The 16,175-nt window shown below is 40.2% G+C and overlaps 1 protein-coding gene across 2 annotated transcripts in view; it reads right to left on the bottom strand.

Moving 5' to 3' along the window:
* Positions 1-16,175, bottom strand: part of LOC124139558 (diacylglycerol kinase epsilon-like) — a 98,567-nt gene that overhangs the window by 48,276 nt on the left and 34,116 nt on the right. For both annotated transcript variants that reach the window (XR_007223029.1, XM_046506731.2), the window contains exon 7: positions 2,490-2,561. Coding sequence is in view for 1 of the 2 variants with exons in the window: in XM_046506731.2 (XP_046362687.2) it covers positions 2,490-2,561 (72 nt within the window). In the remaining variant the exon portion in view is untranslated. The remainder of the gene's footprint in view (positions 1-2,489; positions 2,562-16,175) is intronic.

Genomic DNA, 16,175 nt, shown 5'->3' on the forward strand with positions numbered 1-16,175 from the left:
CAACCATCACACAGCCATGGTACAACCATCACACAGCCATGGTACAACCATCACACAACCATGGTACAACAATCACACAGCCATGGTACAGCCATCACACAGCCATGGTACAACCATCACATAACCATGGTACAACAATCACACAGCCATGGTACAACCATCACACAGCCATGGTACAACCATCACACAGCCATGGTACACCCATGGTACAAACTCACACAGCCATGGTACAACCATCACACAGCCATTACACAGTCATGGTACAGCCATCACACAGCCATTGTACAGCAGTGACACTGACAAGGGGATGATGGTGGTTGCACCTGTGGATGTGGTCACACCAGCGCAATGTGTTGCAGTGTTTGCACCTGGTTAAAAATGATTGTGGATAGTGTGTGATACCAATTAACAGATAGTATTGGGCATAAACTGAGAAAATGCTTTGTTCCACTGAATAAGGTTGATAGAGGTGTAGTATTCTGGACAGCATGGAAAGGGGTAGGTGTGACAGCATAGGATAGTGTTACATAGTATGAGGCAGTGGGGGATTGTTAGAGATAGAATTGGATAGTATGGGATAGTAAGGAATTGTGTTGGAAAGTGTGAACCGGGGTGGGAGATACCTGGGAACAGTATGCGGTGGGGAATGGTACAGAGAAGACATAACCAACAACATCAGCAGCATGCCAAACACCAGTGTCTACACATGAGTAGGAACAGGCCATGCTTACTGCTTCAAAGAAAGGATGTTTATTCCTGACTCCCATGAGAGAGGCATTTTACAATAACGGGGAATGAGACAATAAATATAGGAAATGGGTTGTTCCTGTCATATGATGCCCAGCTTGAGGCTGGTTGATGTCCCCTGCACGACTTCCTTACCCCATGTGTTACATACACAACAGGTGATAGCCATACCACGTGACTAGTCACACCCTCCATGACAAGGATCAGCCTCAGTGTCCATCAATAACACATGTTTGTTTTGTTTGTTTTTTGTTGTTTAACGCCACACTCAGCACTATTACAGCTGTATGACGGCGGTCTCTAAATAATCAAATCTGGACCAGACAGCCCAGTGATTGACATCATGAGCATCGATCAACGCAATTGGGATACAATGACATGCGTCAACCAAGTCAGCGAGCCAGACCACCCAATCCTATTAGTTGCCTCTTACGACAAGCATAGTCGCCTTTTACGGCAAGCATGGGGTGCTGAAGACCTATTCTACCCCGGATCTTCACAGGTGAGTCACTGAGATCGTCCAACACCATGTAGTAAGGACATGTCTGCTGAGACATTCACAATGTTAGCAAAATTCACAAGAAATTATTTGGTCATAATTAGGGAAAAAGTGTCTGGGTTTAAACCCATGACCACAGAAACCTAGCATCTGAGGGACACAACTATGCATAGAATGATATAGCATTAAAACCCTCACTCCAATCCACACACACTGATCAGTAACAAGGATACTTAATCCACCTCAATCACAAGAGGCAAACTCACTACCATCAATAAAAAGTGTGAACACCCTCAATAAAAGTTAATCAAAAGAAACACCTTTAACTCCCTCAATGAAGATCAAATGTTCATACATCCCACCAACCAAGGCTATATTTCAGTTATACAATAACCACTGGTTTAGTTCTCCAGTACGGCAGTGCCGTCTCTATGATACAGGGTATTTCTCTGTTTCAGGTACGGTCAGAACACAAGCAGGTGTTGCCCCAACTACTCCAAAGGTAAATTATCTGGATAGATAAAAGACGTCATTATTCTCCAATATATAAACTCACTCTCCTCACCTGGCCTGCACATGTACAATGTGAATGGCCCATTGTCCATTCTTATCAAGTTCCTCATTCACATACATACACAGGTGTGAACACTTCAAGCTACAGTGTGCCTGTGTCACAAATGATGTACTATAGAGAGTATGTGAGCTGAACACCGGACATCCTCAACAACAACGTCCACTTCACTCCATCAATGTGGCAATGTGCCCACATTTTAACTTAACATAGTCTGTGACTCTGTGCACTGTTAATTGGTAATGACATTTTCAGCATGCATCAGCACCAAAACACCTGAGTTAAGATGGTTTACTGAAATATATTAATTCTGCTTCATGTGGACCTTCAAATACATACCTTGTGTTCAAAAATTATATGGAAACAAATTGATTAACACATCCTTATAGAGCTTTCACAGACTCAGTAATTCTACGAGAGAGAGGCCATTAACACTGCTTTGATTTCAGTTAGGTCACAGCATGTCAGCTTAATGTTTGAGAAAAGCCCCAAATGAGACAGGTCTAAGACGTCTGTCTACCACTTGCGTGAAATCCAAAAGCAGTGGTACAGTGCTGATAAACCAAGAATGATGCTTATTCAGGATTCAAACCTGCATCAGGGATGCAACCCTCCATTGTGCTGCCTTACAGGGCCACTGTGTCCCAGATTTGTCCAAACTATTATCCTCACCCTCATCTTCTTGTTGAGCTGCTTGCACTCCCTCTCCAGGACGTCCTTGGTGCCGTATGTGAAGTACGCAAACTGAAACACAGCAACTGCACATTAGCATCACAGAATACTCTTAGTCAATATTGAACGTCACAACTCTCACTGCATAAACACCTGTCAAAGTTTACACACGATACAAGCTGACATATATTACGAATTCTGATGACAATGTTATCAAAGTCATGTCTATGATCGACACTGATAGATTGGGATTTATAACCTGGAACAAAATCTTGTCTCTGGGAACACCACAGGGAAACAATAGCTGTGATTAAATTTGTAGAATCGGGGCCATAATTTGTTTACAAAGTAATGTCAGTGAAGACAATCGAAAACATGACCTCATCCCTTTCAAGGAGGAGGACACTGTTGCAAACTCATCCATGAGGAGAAATATATGTTCTAAAATTTATATAAACCTTTTTGAAAACAACCAGAAGGTGTATCTGGTTCATAACTTAAGATACTTTCTGACAAATCAACTTGTGGTAACTTCTTGCATTCTTCCTGCTTCACCAGACTGAAACCAGATGACGTTTCATCTAAACAAACAACATGGTTGCCATGGCATATGTCCCATGTAACATGGGTGACAGGGTGGAGCTCTGCAGATTACATCAGTGATAACAGTCAGCCACATCCAGGAGAAGTTGCTGCAACACATCTCCTCACAGACACACAGACAGACAGCTTCACCTCTGCCAGCCACAGACACACAGACAGACAGCTTCACCTCTGCCAGCCACAGACACACAGACAGACAGCTTCACCTCTGCCAGCCACAGACACACAGACAGACAGCTTCACCTCTGCCAGCCACAGACACACGGATAGACAGGTTCACCTCTGCCAGCCAAAGACACACAGACAGACAGCTTCACCTCTGCCAGCCACAGACACACAGACAGACAGCTTAACCTCTGCCAGCCACAGACACACAGACAGACAGCTTCACCTCTGCCAGCCACAGACACACAGACAGACATCTTCACCTCTGCCAGCCACAGACACACTGCAACATGCCTGACTCCTTGGCTCTGCAGCCCTTCCACAAACATTACAAAGTTACATCAGTTTTTCTCTCATGAGAAAATTTCAGCTTCTCTCTTTTTCAGCCATTGATGAAAAAAGGTCTTGGGAATCAGAAAGCTGTCTGGTTCCTACTCGGCTGGGCGGCGTTTTATTGCCTTGTTATGTGCCCCAAACTATAGCAAAGTTCCCCATCCTCCTTTATACTAGGCAATGAATGCTACACTACAGGCCACCATGACATGTCATTCAACTGGTACAGAGTAGAGTAGGTGAATGACATGTCATCCTGGCTGGCACAGAGTAGGTGAATGACATGTCATCCTGGCTGGTACAGAGTAGGTGAATGACATGTCATCCTGGCTGGTACAGAGTAGGTGAATGACATGTCATCCTGGCTGGTACAGAGTAGAGTAGGTGAATGACTTTTTATCCTGGCTGGTACAGAGTAGAGTAGGTGAATGACATGTCATCCTGGCTGGTACAGAGTAGGTGAATGACATGTCATCCTGGCTGGTACAGAGTAGGTGAATGACATGTCATCCTGGCTGGTACAGAGTAGAGTAGGTGAATGACATGTCATCCTGGTTGGTACAGAGTAGGTGAATGACATGTCATCCTGGCTGGTACAGAGTAGAGTAGGTGAATGACATGTCATCCTGGCTGGTACAGAGTAGAGTAGGTGAATGACATGTCATCCTGGCTGGTACAGAGTAGGTGAATGACATGTCATCCTGGCTGGTACAGAGTAGGTGAATGACATGTCATCCTGGCTGGTACAGAGTAGAGTAGGTGAATGACATGTCATCCTGGCTGGTACAGAGTTGGTGAATGACATGTCAACAGATTTTAGTTTTAACATAAACATGTTCTGTTGCATCCCATTGGTTACCCGATGTACATGAGGTAGACTACTATGACATACCATCAACTAAGATAGTCAGAGAATATCTAACATTCCATTGGCACATTTTCAGGAATTCTTAGAATGGCAAGGACACAAATAAGTGCAGAATGTGTGCTAAGTGTCTGACAGCATGTGTCGAGGTCACTCAGTACAGTGGTTGCATGCAGCAATGTACAGTGGAACCTGCCATCAGCCATTACACCATCTTCCACCAGGGACGCCACTAAAAAAGTCTCTCATCACTGGCATATATTGGAAAGCAACAGGTCATGTGAACAGTTGTCTCCCTTGCCTAGCAGCTGGTTTAGAAATAGGTGTTTTTGTTCTCATAGCAATATTAAACAGCTCTCGCACAGCGTTCACTCCTAGTTCGGGTTTGGCCAACTTGTTGTTTTCGGTCATGGTCCACTGGGGAGACCACTGTCATCTTCTTCTTCATAACACTACCACTCTACATGGGGAATTCTCACACTTGATGTGCAGATCTGTCAGTCTGCTGCTTGTAATCAATGAAAGTACCCTCACACCAGTATTACATCTGGGTCATGTGTCATGTACAGTAGGCTCATTAGAGGGAGTTATTGAGTTGGGTTTAAAGTCATTTGAACAGTATTCAACCTGCTGGAAGGCAGGAGTAAGGAGCCATCTCATACTGAGGAGGCATTCAACCTGCTGGAAGGCAGGAGTAAGGAGCCATCTCATACTGAGGAGGCCTTCAACCTGCTGGAAGGCAGGAGTAAGGAGCCATCTCATACTGAGGAGGCATTCAACTTGCTGCAAGGCAGGAGTAAGGAGCCATCTCATACTGAGGAGGCATTCAACCTGCTGGAAGGAAGGAGTAAGGAGCCATCTCATACTGAGGAGGCATTCAACTTGCTGGAAGGCAGGAGTAAGGAGTCATCTCATACTGAGGAGGCATTCAACCTGCTGGAAGGCAGGAGTAAGGAGCCATCTCATACTGAGGAGGCATTCAACCTGCTGGAAGGCAGGAGTAAGGAGCCATCTCATACTGAGGAGGCCTTCAACCTGCTGAAAGGCAGGAGTAAGGAGCCATCTCATACTGAGGAGGCATTCAACTTGCTGGAAGGCAGGAGTAAGGAGTCATCTCATACTGAGGAGGCATTCAACCTGCTGGAAGGCAGGAGTAAGGAGCCATCTCATACTGAGGAGGCATTCAACCTGCTGGAAGGCAGGAGCAAGGAGCCATCTCATACTGAGGACGCCTTCAACCTGCTGGAAGGCAGGAGTAAGGAGCCATCTCATACTGAGGAGGCATTCAACCTGCTGGAAGGCAGGAGTAAGGAGCCATTTCATACGGAGGAGGCATTCAACCTGCTGGAAGGCAGGAGTAAGGAGCCATCTCATACTGAGGAGGCCTTCAACCTGCTGGAAGGCAGGCAGTAAGGAGCCATCTCATACTGAGGAGGCATTCAACCTGCTGGAAGGCAGGAGTAAGGAGCCATCTCATACTGAGGAGGCATTCAACCTGCTGGAAGGCAGGAGTAAGGAGCCATCTCATACTGAGGAGGCATTCAACCTGCTAGAAAGGCAGGAGTAAGGAGTCATCTCATACATAGAAGGCATTCAACCTGCTGGAAGGCAGGAGTAAGGAGCCATCTCATACTGAGGAGGCATTCAACTTGCTGGAAGGCAGGAGTAAGGAGCCATCTCATACTGAGGAGGCATTCAACTTGCTGGAAGGCAGGAGTAAGGAGCCATCTCATACTGAGGAGGCATTCAACTTGCTGGAAGGCAGGAATAAGGAGCCATCTCATACTGAGGAGGCATTCAACTTGCTGGAAGGCAAGAGTAAGGAGTCATCTCATACTGAGGAGGCATTCAACTTGCTGGAAGGCAGGAGTAAGGAGTCATCTCATACTGAGGAGGCATTCAACTTGCTGGAAGGCAGGAGTAAGGAGCCATCTGATGCATCTCAACCTGCCGGAACCAACAATATAACACATTGGAACCAGTGTCAACAAGGTCTTCCAACACTATAACAAATAAGAATTAATGACACCAAGGGTACTGGAGATTCATTTTGTTCGAAATAAGTGGGGGCCTGATTTTCTTGAAGTTTGCATGTGCTGTAGTATTTGAATCTAGGGACTCCTGAAAATGTTAACTTTGAACATATGGTTATGACAAGGAACACTTGATGTTCATTTTCAATTTCAAACACTGCTTAGCCTGCCCGAAAACACTACCAAGACCAATGCACAGGAAGTGACAAGAATCCTGCCATACCTTTGCACCAGAGTTGTAACAATATAACTTGTTCTAAATATCTCAAGGACATTCATGACATTTGTGACAAAGTTGGTGATAAGTTAAAATAAACAAATATGTCTGGGAACCTAGCTCCTTGCTGTCACATTATCTCCATGTAAGAGGTTCCTCAGTACATCTTCTCAAACAGATCTGGCAGATAGCACTGCACCAGCAGACATGGTGCACCCTGCGACCAATGCACTATTGCATGTCCGCCAGACACTCACAGGGATTGAAGAATCAGCTGGGTCAATATATACTAAACAGTGGTCAGTCAACAGGCCCCTACCTTGTCAATATGTACTAAACATTGGTCAGTCGACAGGCCCCTTCTTTGTCAATATATACTAAACATTGGTCAGTCGACAGGCCCCTACCTTGTCAATATATACTAAACATTGGTCAGTCGACAGGCCCCTACCTTGTCAATATATACTAAACATTGGTCAGTCGACAGGCCCCTACATTGTCAATATATACTAAACATTGGTCAGTCGACAGGCCCCTACATTGTCAATATATACTAAACATTGGTCAGTCGACAGGCCCCTACATTGTCAATATATACTAAACATTGGTCAGTCGACAGGCCCCTACATTGTCAATATATACTAAACATTGGTCAGTCGACAGGCCCCTACATTGTCAATATAGAGAGAAAACTTTGGTAAGGCAAAATATAGAGAACACTTTAGTCAGTCAATTTAGTGAGAACACTTTGGTCAGTCAATATAGAAAGAACACTTTGATCAGTCAATATAGAGAGAACAATTTGGTCAGTCAATATAGGGAGAACACTTGGGCCAGTCAATATAGAGAGAACACTTTGGTCAGTCAATATAGAGAGAACACTTTGGTCAGTCAATATAGAGAGAACACTTTGGTCAGTCAATATAGAATGAACACTTTGATCAGTCAATATAGAGAGAACAATTTGGTCAGTCAATATAGAGAGAACACTTTGGTCAGTCAATATAGAGAGAACAATTTGGTCAGTCAATATAGAAAGAACACTTTGATCAGTCAATATAGAGAGAACAATTTGGTCAGTCAATATAGGGAGAACACTTGGGCTAGTCAATATAGCGAGAACACTTTGGTCAGTCAATATAGAGAGAACACTTTGGTCAGTCAATATAGAATGAACACTTTGATCAGTCAAAATAGAGAGAACAATTTGGTCAGTCAATATAGAGAGAACACTTTGGTCAGTCAATATAGAGAGAACAGTTTGGTCAGTCAATATAGAGAGAACACTTTGGTCAGTCAATATAGAGAGAACACTTTGATCAGTCAATATAGAGAGAACAATTTGATCAGTCAATATAGAAAGAACACTTTGGTCAGTCAATATAGAGAGAACAATTTGGTCAGTCAATATAGAGAGAACACTTTGGTCAGTCAATATAGAATGAACACTTTGATCAGTCAATATAGAGAGAACAATTTGGTCAGTCAGTATATAAAGAACACTTTGATCAGTCAATATAGAGAGAACAATTTGGTCAGTTAATATAGAGAGAACACCTTGGTCAGTCAATATTAGGGCTGAAATGATATCCCGGGACACCGATGCATCGCGATTTACTCCATACGATACGGTGTGCAATTTGTGAGGTGCTGTATCTCGATTTTTCATGATACGTTTTTTCAAAGACGTATATACGTACGTCTTTTTTTGGTTTGTAAATAAACTTTTATCACAGATACGTTTTAAATGTGTTTTAACTCTTTCAACACCGTAGGCCGGTAAACCGGCCAAGAAGCATCGAGTCCCCAGGGTCCGTAGGCTGGTTTACCGGCCAAGCCTTAGTCATGTCAAAATAGTATATAGTTTTAAGAACCTACGAGGGGTGTTCATTAAAGATTTCCCCTAAACCACTTGGGGTTATCATATTTGGTTGAAATTTCACATGGGTAATGATACATGTATCTATGGGTTATGTCTGAATTTGCAGCACCGAACTATTAATCTTACCACTTTTACAGGTGTTATGATCGAGTAGGGTGTGACAATGGAGCCAGTAGAATACCTAGCAGTGATTAGGTTTTTATATTTGAAAGGTCGCACACCAAAAGAAACTTTCGATGAAATAAAAGCAAATTATGGGGAAGATGCTCCATCATATGACAATATAGAAAGAACACTTTGATCAGTCAATATAGAGAGAACAATTTGGTCAGTCAATATAGGGAGAACACTTGGGCTAGTCAATATAGCGAGAACACTTTGGTCAGTCAATATAGAGAGAACACTTTGGTCAGTCAATATAGAAAGAACACTTTGATCAGTCAAAATAGAGAGAACAATTTGGTCAGTCAATATAGAGAGAACACTTTGGTCAGTCAATATAGAGAGAACAGTTTGGTCAGTCAATATAGAGAGAACACTTTGGTCAGTCAATATAGAGAGAACACTTTGATCAGTCAATATAGAGAGAACAATTTGATCAGTCAATATAGAAAGAACACTTTGGTCAGTCAATATAGAGAGAACAATTTGGTCAGTCAATATAGAGAGAACACTTTGGTCAGTCAATATAGAAAGAACACTTTGATCAGTCAATATAGAGAGAACAATTTGGTCAGTCAGTATATAAAGAACACTTTGATCAGTCAATATAGAGAGAACAATTTGGTCAGTTAATATAGAGAGAACACCTTGGTCAGTCAATATTAGGGCTGAAATGATATCCCGGGACACCGATGCATCGCGATTTACTCCATACGATACGGTGTGCAATTTGTGAGGTGCTGTATCTCGATTTTTCATGATACGTTTTTTCAAAGACGTATATACGTACGTCTTTTTTTGGTTTGTAAATAAACTTTTATCACAGATACGTTTTAAATGTGTTTTAACTCTTTCAACACCGTAGGCCGGTAAACCGGCCAAGAAGCATCGAGTCCCCAGGGTCCGTAGGCTGGTTTACCGGCCAAGCCTTAGTCATGTCAAAATAGTATATAGTTTTAAGAACCTACGAGGGGTGTTCATTAAAGATTTCCCCTAAACCACTTGGGGTTATCATATTTGGTTGAAATTTCACATGGGTAATGATACATGTATCTATGGGTTATGTCTGAATTTGCAGCACCGAACTATTAATCTTACCACTTTTACAGGTGTTATGATCGAGTAGGGTGTGACAATGGAGCCAGTAGAATACCTAGCAGTGATTAGGTTTTTATATTTGAAAGGTCGCACACCAAAAGAAACTTTCGATGAAATAAAAGCAAATTATGGGGAAGATGCTCCATCATATGACAATATAGAAAGAACACTTTGATCAGTCAATATAGAGAGAACAATTTGGTCAGTCAATATAGAGAGAACACTTTGGTCAGTCAATATAGAGAGAACAGTTTGGTCAGTCAATATAGAGAGAACACTTTGGTCAGTCAATATAGAGAGAACACTTTGGTCAGTCAATATAGAGAGAACACTTTGGCCAGTCAATATAGAGAGAACACTTTGGTCAGTCAATATAGAAAAAACACTTTGATCAGTCAATATAGAGAGAACAATTTGGTCAGTCAGTATATAAAGAACACTTTGATCAGTCAATATAGAGAGAACAATTTTGTCAGTTAATATAGAGAGAACACTTTGGTCAGTCAATATAGAAAGTACACTTTGATCAGTCAATATAGAGAGAACAATTTGGTCAGTCAGTATATAAAGAACACTTTGATCAGTCAATATAGAGAGAACAATTTTGTCAGTTAATATAGAGAGAACACCTTGGTCAGTCAATATAGAAAGAACACTTTGATCAGTCAATATAGAGAGAACAATTTGGTAAGTCAATATAGAGAGAACAATTTGGTCAGTCAATATAAAAACAACACTTTGGTAAGTCAATATAGAGAGAACACTTGGGCCAGTCAATATAGAGAGAACACTTTGGTCAGTCAATATAAAAACAACACTTTGGTCAGTCAATATAGAAAGAACAATTTGGTCAGTCAATATAGAGAGAACACTTTGGTCAGTCAATATAGAGAGAACACTTTAGTCAGTCAATATAGAGAGAACACTTTGGTCAGTCAATATAGAAAGAACACTTTGATCAGTCAATATAGAGAGAACAATTTGGTCAGTCAATATAGGGAGAACACTTGGGCCAGTCAATATAGAGAGAACACTTTGGTCAGTCAATATAGAGAGAACAATTTGGTCAGTCAATATGGAGAGAACACTTTGGTCAGTCAATATAGAATGAACACTTTGATCAGTCAATATAGAGAGAACAATTTGGTCAGTCAATATAGAGAGAACAATTTGGTCAGACAATATAGAGAGAACACTTTGGTCAGTCAATATAGAGAGAACAGTTTGGTCAGTCAATATAGAGAGAACACTTTGGTCAGTCAATATAGAGAGAACACTTTGATCAGTCAATATAGAGAGAACAGTTTGATTAGTCAATATAGAAAGAACACTTTGGTCAGTCAATATAGAGAGAACACTTTGGTCAGTCAATATAGAAAAAACACTTTGATCAGTCAATATAGAGAGAACAATTTGGTCAGTCAGTATATAAAGAACACTTTGATCAGTCAATATAGAGAGAACAATTTTGTCAGTTAATATAGAGAGAACACTTTGGTCAGTCAATATAGAAAGAACACTTTGATCAGTCAATATAGAGAGAACAATTTGGTCAGTCAATATATAAAGAACACTTTGATGAGTCAATATAGAGAGAACAATTTGGTCAGTTAATATAGAGAGAACACCTTGGTCAGTCAGTATATAAAGAACACTTTGATCAGTCAATATAGAGAGAACAATTTGGTCAGTTAATATAGAGAGAACACCTTGGTCAGTCAGTATATAAAGAACACTTTGGCCAGTCAATATAGAGAGAACACTTTGGTCAGTCAATATAGAGAGAACACTTTGGTCAGTCAATATAAAAACAACACTTTGGTAAGTCAATATAGAGAGAACAATTTGGTCAGTCAATATAAAAACAACACTTTGGTCAGTCAATATAGAGAGAACACTTTGGTCAGTCAATATAGAGAGAACAATTTGGTCAGTCAATATAGAGAGAACACTTTGGTCAGTCAATATAGAGAGAACACTTTGGTCAGTCAATATAGAGAGAACAATTTGGTCAGTAAATATAGAGAGAACACTTTGGTCAGTCAATATAGAGAGAACACTTTAGTCAGTCAATATAGAGAGAACACTTTGGTCAGTCAATATAGAAAGAACACTTTGATCAGTCAATATAGAGAGAACAATTTGGTCAGTCAATATAGGGAGAACACTTGGGCCAGTCAATATAGAGAGAACACTTTGGTCAGTCAATATAGAGAGAACACTTTGGTCAGTCAATATAGAGAGAACACTTTGGTCAGTCAATGTAGAATGAACACTTTGATCAGTCAATATAGAGAGAACAATTTGGTCAGTCAATATAGAGAGAACACTTTGGTCAGTCAATATAGAGAGAACAGTTTGGTCAGTCAATATAGAGAGAACACTTTGGTCAGTCAATATAGAGAGAACACTTTGATCAGTCAATATAGAGAGAACAATTTGATCAGTCAATATAGAAAGAACACTTTGGTCAGTCAATATAGAGAGAACACTTTGGTCAGTCAATATAGAGAGAACACTTTGGTCAGTCAATATAGAAAGAACACTTTGATCAGTCAATATAGAGAGAACAATTTGGTCAGTCAGTATATAAAGAACACTTTGATCAGTCAATATAGAGAGAACAATTTGGTCAGTTAATATAGAGAGAACACCTTGGTCAGTCAATATTAGGGCTGAAACGATATCCCGGGACACCGATGCATCGCGATTTACTCCATACGATACGGTGTGCAATTTGTGAGGTGCTGTATCTCGATTTTTCATGATATGTTTTTTCAAAGACGTATATACATACGTCTTTTTTTGGTTTGTAAATAAACTTTTATCACAGATATGTTTTAAATGTGTTTTAACTCTTTCAACACCGTAGGCCGGTAAACCGGCCAAGAAGCATCGAGTCCCCAGGGTCCGTAGGCTGGTTTACCGGCCAAGCCTTAGTCACGTCAAAATAGTATATAGTTTTAAGAACCTACGAGGGATGTTCATTAAAGATTTCCCCTAAACCACTTGGGGTTATCATATTTGGTTGAAATTTCACATGGGTAATGAGAACTATTAATCTTACCACTTTTACAGGTGTTATGATCGAGTAGGGTGTGACAATGGAGCCAGTAGAATACCTAGCAGTGATTAGGTTTTTATATTTGAAAGGTCGCACACCAAAAGAAACTTTCGATGAAATAAAAGCAAATTATGGGGAAGATGCTCCATCATATGACAATATAGAAAGAACACTTTGATCAGTCAATATAGAGAGAACAATTTGGTCAGTCAATATAAAAACAACACTTTGGTCAGTCAATACAGAGAGAACACATTGGTCAGTCAATATAGAGAGAACACTTTGGTCAGTCAATATAGAGAGAACACTTTGGTCAGTCAATATAGAGAGAACACTTTGGCCAGTCAATATAGAGAGAACACTTTGGTCAGTCAATATAGAGAGAACACTTTGGTCAGTCAATATAAAAACAACACTTTGGTAAGTCAATATAGAGAGAACACTTGGGCCAGTCAATATAGAGAGAACACTTTGGTCAGTCAATATAGAGAGAACACTTTGGTCAGTCAATATAAAAACAACACTTTGGTCAGTCAATATAGAGAGAACACTTGGGCCAGTCAATATAGAGAGAACATTTTAGTCAGTCAATATAGTGAGAACACTTTGGTCAGTCAATATAAAAACAACACTTTGGTAAGGCAATATAGAGAGAACACTTGGGTCAGTCAATATAGAGAGAACACTTTGGTCAGTCAATATAGAGAGAACAATTTGGTCAGTCAATATAGAGAGAACACTTTGGTCAGTCAATATAGAGAGAACACTTTGGTCAGTCAATATAGAGAGAACAGTTTGGTCAGTCAATATAGAGAGAACACTTTGGTCAGTCAATATAGAGAGAACACTTTGATCAGTCAATATAGAGAGAACAATTTGATCAGTCAATATAGAAAGAACACTTTGGTCAGTCAATATAGAGAGAACACTTTGGTCAGTCAATATAGAGAGAACACTTTGGTCAGTCAATATAGAAAGAACACTTTGATCAGTCAATATAGAGAGAACAATTTGGTCAGTCAGTATATAAAGAACACTTTGATCAGTCAATATAGAGAGAACAATTTGGTCAGTTAATATAGAGAGAACACCTTGGTCAGTCAATATTAGGGCTGAAACGATATCCCGGGACACCGATGCATCGCGATTTACTCCATACGATACGGTGTGCAATTTGTGAGGTGCTGTATCTCGATTTTTCATGATATGTTTTTTCAAAGACGTATATACATACGTCTTTTTTTGGTTTGTAAATAAACTTTTATCACAGATATGTTTTAAATGTGTTTTAACTCTTTCAACACCGTAGGCCGGTAAACCGGCCAAGAAGCATCGAGTCCCCAGGGTCCGTAGGCTGGTTTACCGGCCAAGCCTTAGTCACGTCAAAATAGTATATAGTTTTAAGAACCTACGAGGGATGTTCATTAAAGATTTCCCCTAAACCACTTGGGGTTATCATATTTGGTTGAAATTTCACATGGGTAATGAGAACTATTAATCTTACCACTTTTACAGGTGTTATGATCGAGTAGGGTGTGACAATGGAGCCAGTAGAATACCTAGCAGTGATTAGGTTTTTATATTTGAAAGGTCGCACACCAAAAGAAACTTTCGATGAAATAAAAGCAAATTATGGGGAAGATGCTCCATCATATGACAATATAGAAAGAACACTTTGATCAGTCAATATAGAGAGAACAATTTGGTCAGTCAATATAAAAACAACACTTTGGTCAGTCAATATAGAGAGAACACATTGGTCAGTCAATATAGAGAGAACACTTTGGTCAGTCAATATAGAGAGAACACTTTGGTCAGTCAATATAGAGAGAACACTTTGGCCAGTCAATATAGAGAGAACACTTTGGTCAGTCAATATAGAGAGAACACTTTGGTCAGTCAATATAAAAACAACACTTTGGTAAGTCAATATAGAGAGAACACTTGGGCCAGTCAATATAGAGAGAACACTTTGGTCAGTCAATATAGAGAGAACACTTTGGTCAGTCAATATAAAAACAACACTTTGGTCAGTCAATATAGAGAGAACACTTGGGCCAGTCAATATAGAGAGAACATTTTAGTCAGTCAATATAGTGAGAACACTTTGGTCAGTCAATATAAAAACAACACTTTGGTAAGGCAATATAGAGAGAACACTTGGGTCAGTCAATATAGAGAGAACACTTTGGTCAGTCAATATAGAGAGAACAATTTGGTAAGTCAATATAGAGAGAACACTTTGGTCAGTCAATATAGAGAGATCACTTTGGTCTGTCAATATAGAGAGAACACTTGGGCCAGTCAAAAAAGAGAGAACGCTTTGGTCAGTCAATATAGAGAGAACACTTGGGCCAGTCAAAAAAGAGAGAACTCTTTGGTCAGTCAAAATAGAGAGAACACTTTGGTCAGTCAATATAAAAACAACACTTTGGTCAGTCAATATAGAGAGAACGCTTTGGTCAGTCAATATAGAGAGAACACTTTGGTCAGTCAATATAGAGAGAACACTTGGGCCAGTCAAAAAAGAGAGAACGCTTTGGTCAGTCAATATAGAGAGAACACTTGGGCCAGTCAAAAAAAGAGAGAACTCTTTGGTCAGTCAAAATAGAGAGAACAATTTGGTCAGTCAATATAAAAACAACACTTTGGTCAGTCAATATAGAGAGAACGCTTTGGTCAGTCAATATAGAGAGAACACTTTGGTCAGTCAATATAGAGAGAACACTTTGGTCAGTCAATTTAGAGAGAACACTTTGGTCAGTCAATATAGAGAGAACACCTTGGTATAATTCTGATAGAACTTTATGGCTACATGTGACATGCAAGACTAAGTACATGAGTGAGTGAGGCTGATGCCACCCAGTTGTCGGAAATGCTGCCTTATGAACCGTTCAGGTATGTGGTATGTGGTCTTTTTTTCTAAAATCCAATGGGGTATGAAACCAAAGAACAAGGTCTGCCAAAATCTCTCAGAAGAAAGAAACTAAACCACATGTCCAAAACATTGAACTTACTATCAAAGCCAACAGCCATGTCAAATACAAATTGAAATATTATTTTTGGGAGAAATTGGTATGGCATTTCATAAAAAAGGTTGTTTGTGTGTAAGATGGTATGCCCCCTGGGTTCAGTGAGAAGAAGACAGTGGATGGTTGAAGTCTTCCAAACATACACAAACGTAAGAAAGGCTAAAACTAATATTGTGATTTCAAGCTTGTCACCAGGGAGGAATGTTTTTGCTCTAAATTTGAGGTTTTTTGC

This window comes from Haliotis rufescens, unplaced genomic scaffold (genome assembly GCF_023055435.1).
Source record: "Haliotis rufescens isolate VD_foot unplaced genomic scaffold, xgHalRufe1.0.p SCAF_28, whole genome shotgun sequence".
Taxonomy (NCBI): domain Eukaryota; kingdom Metazoa; phylum Mollusca; class Gastropoda; order Lepetellida; family Haliotidae; genus Haliotis; species Haliotis rufescens.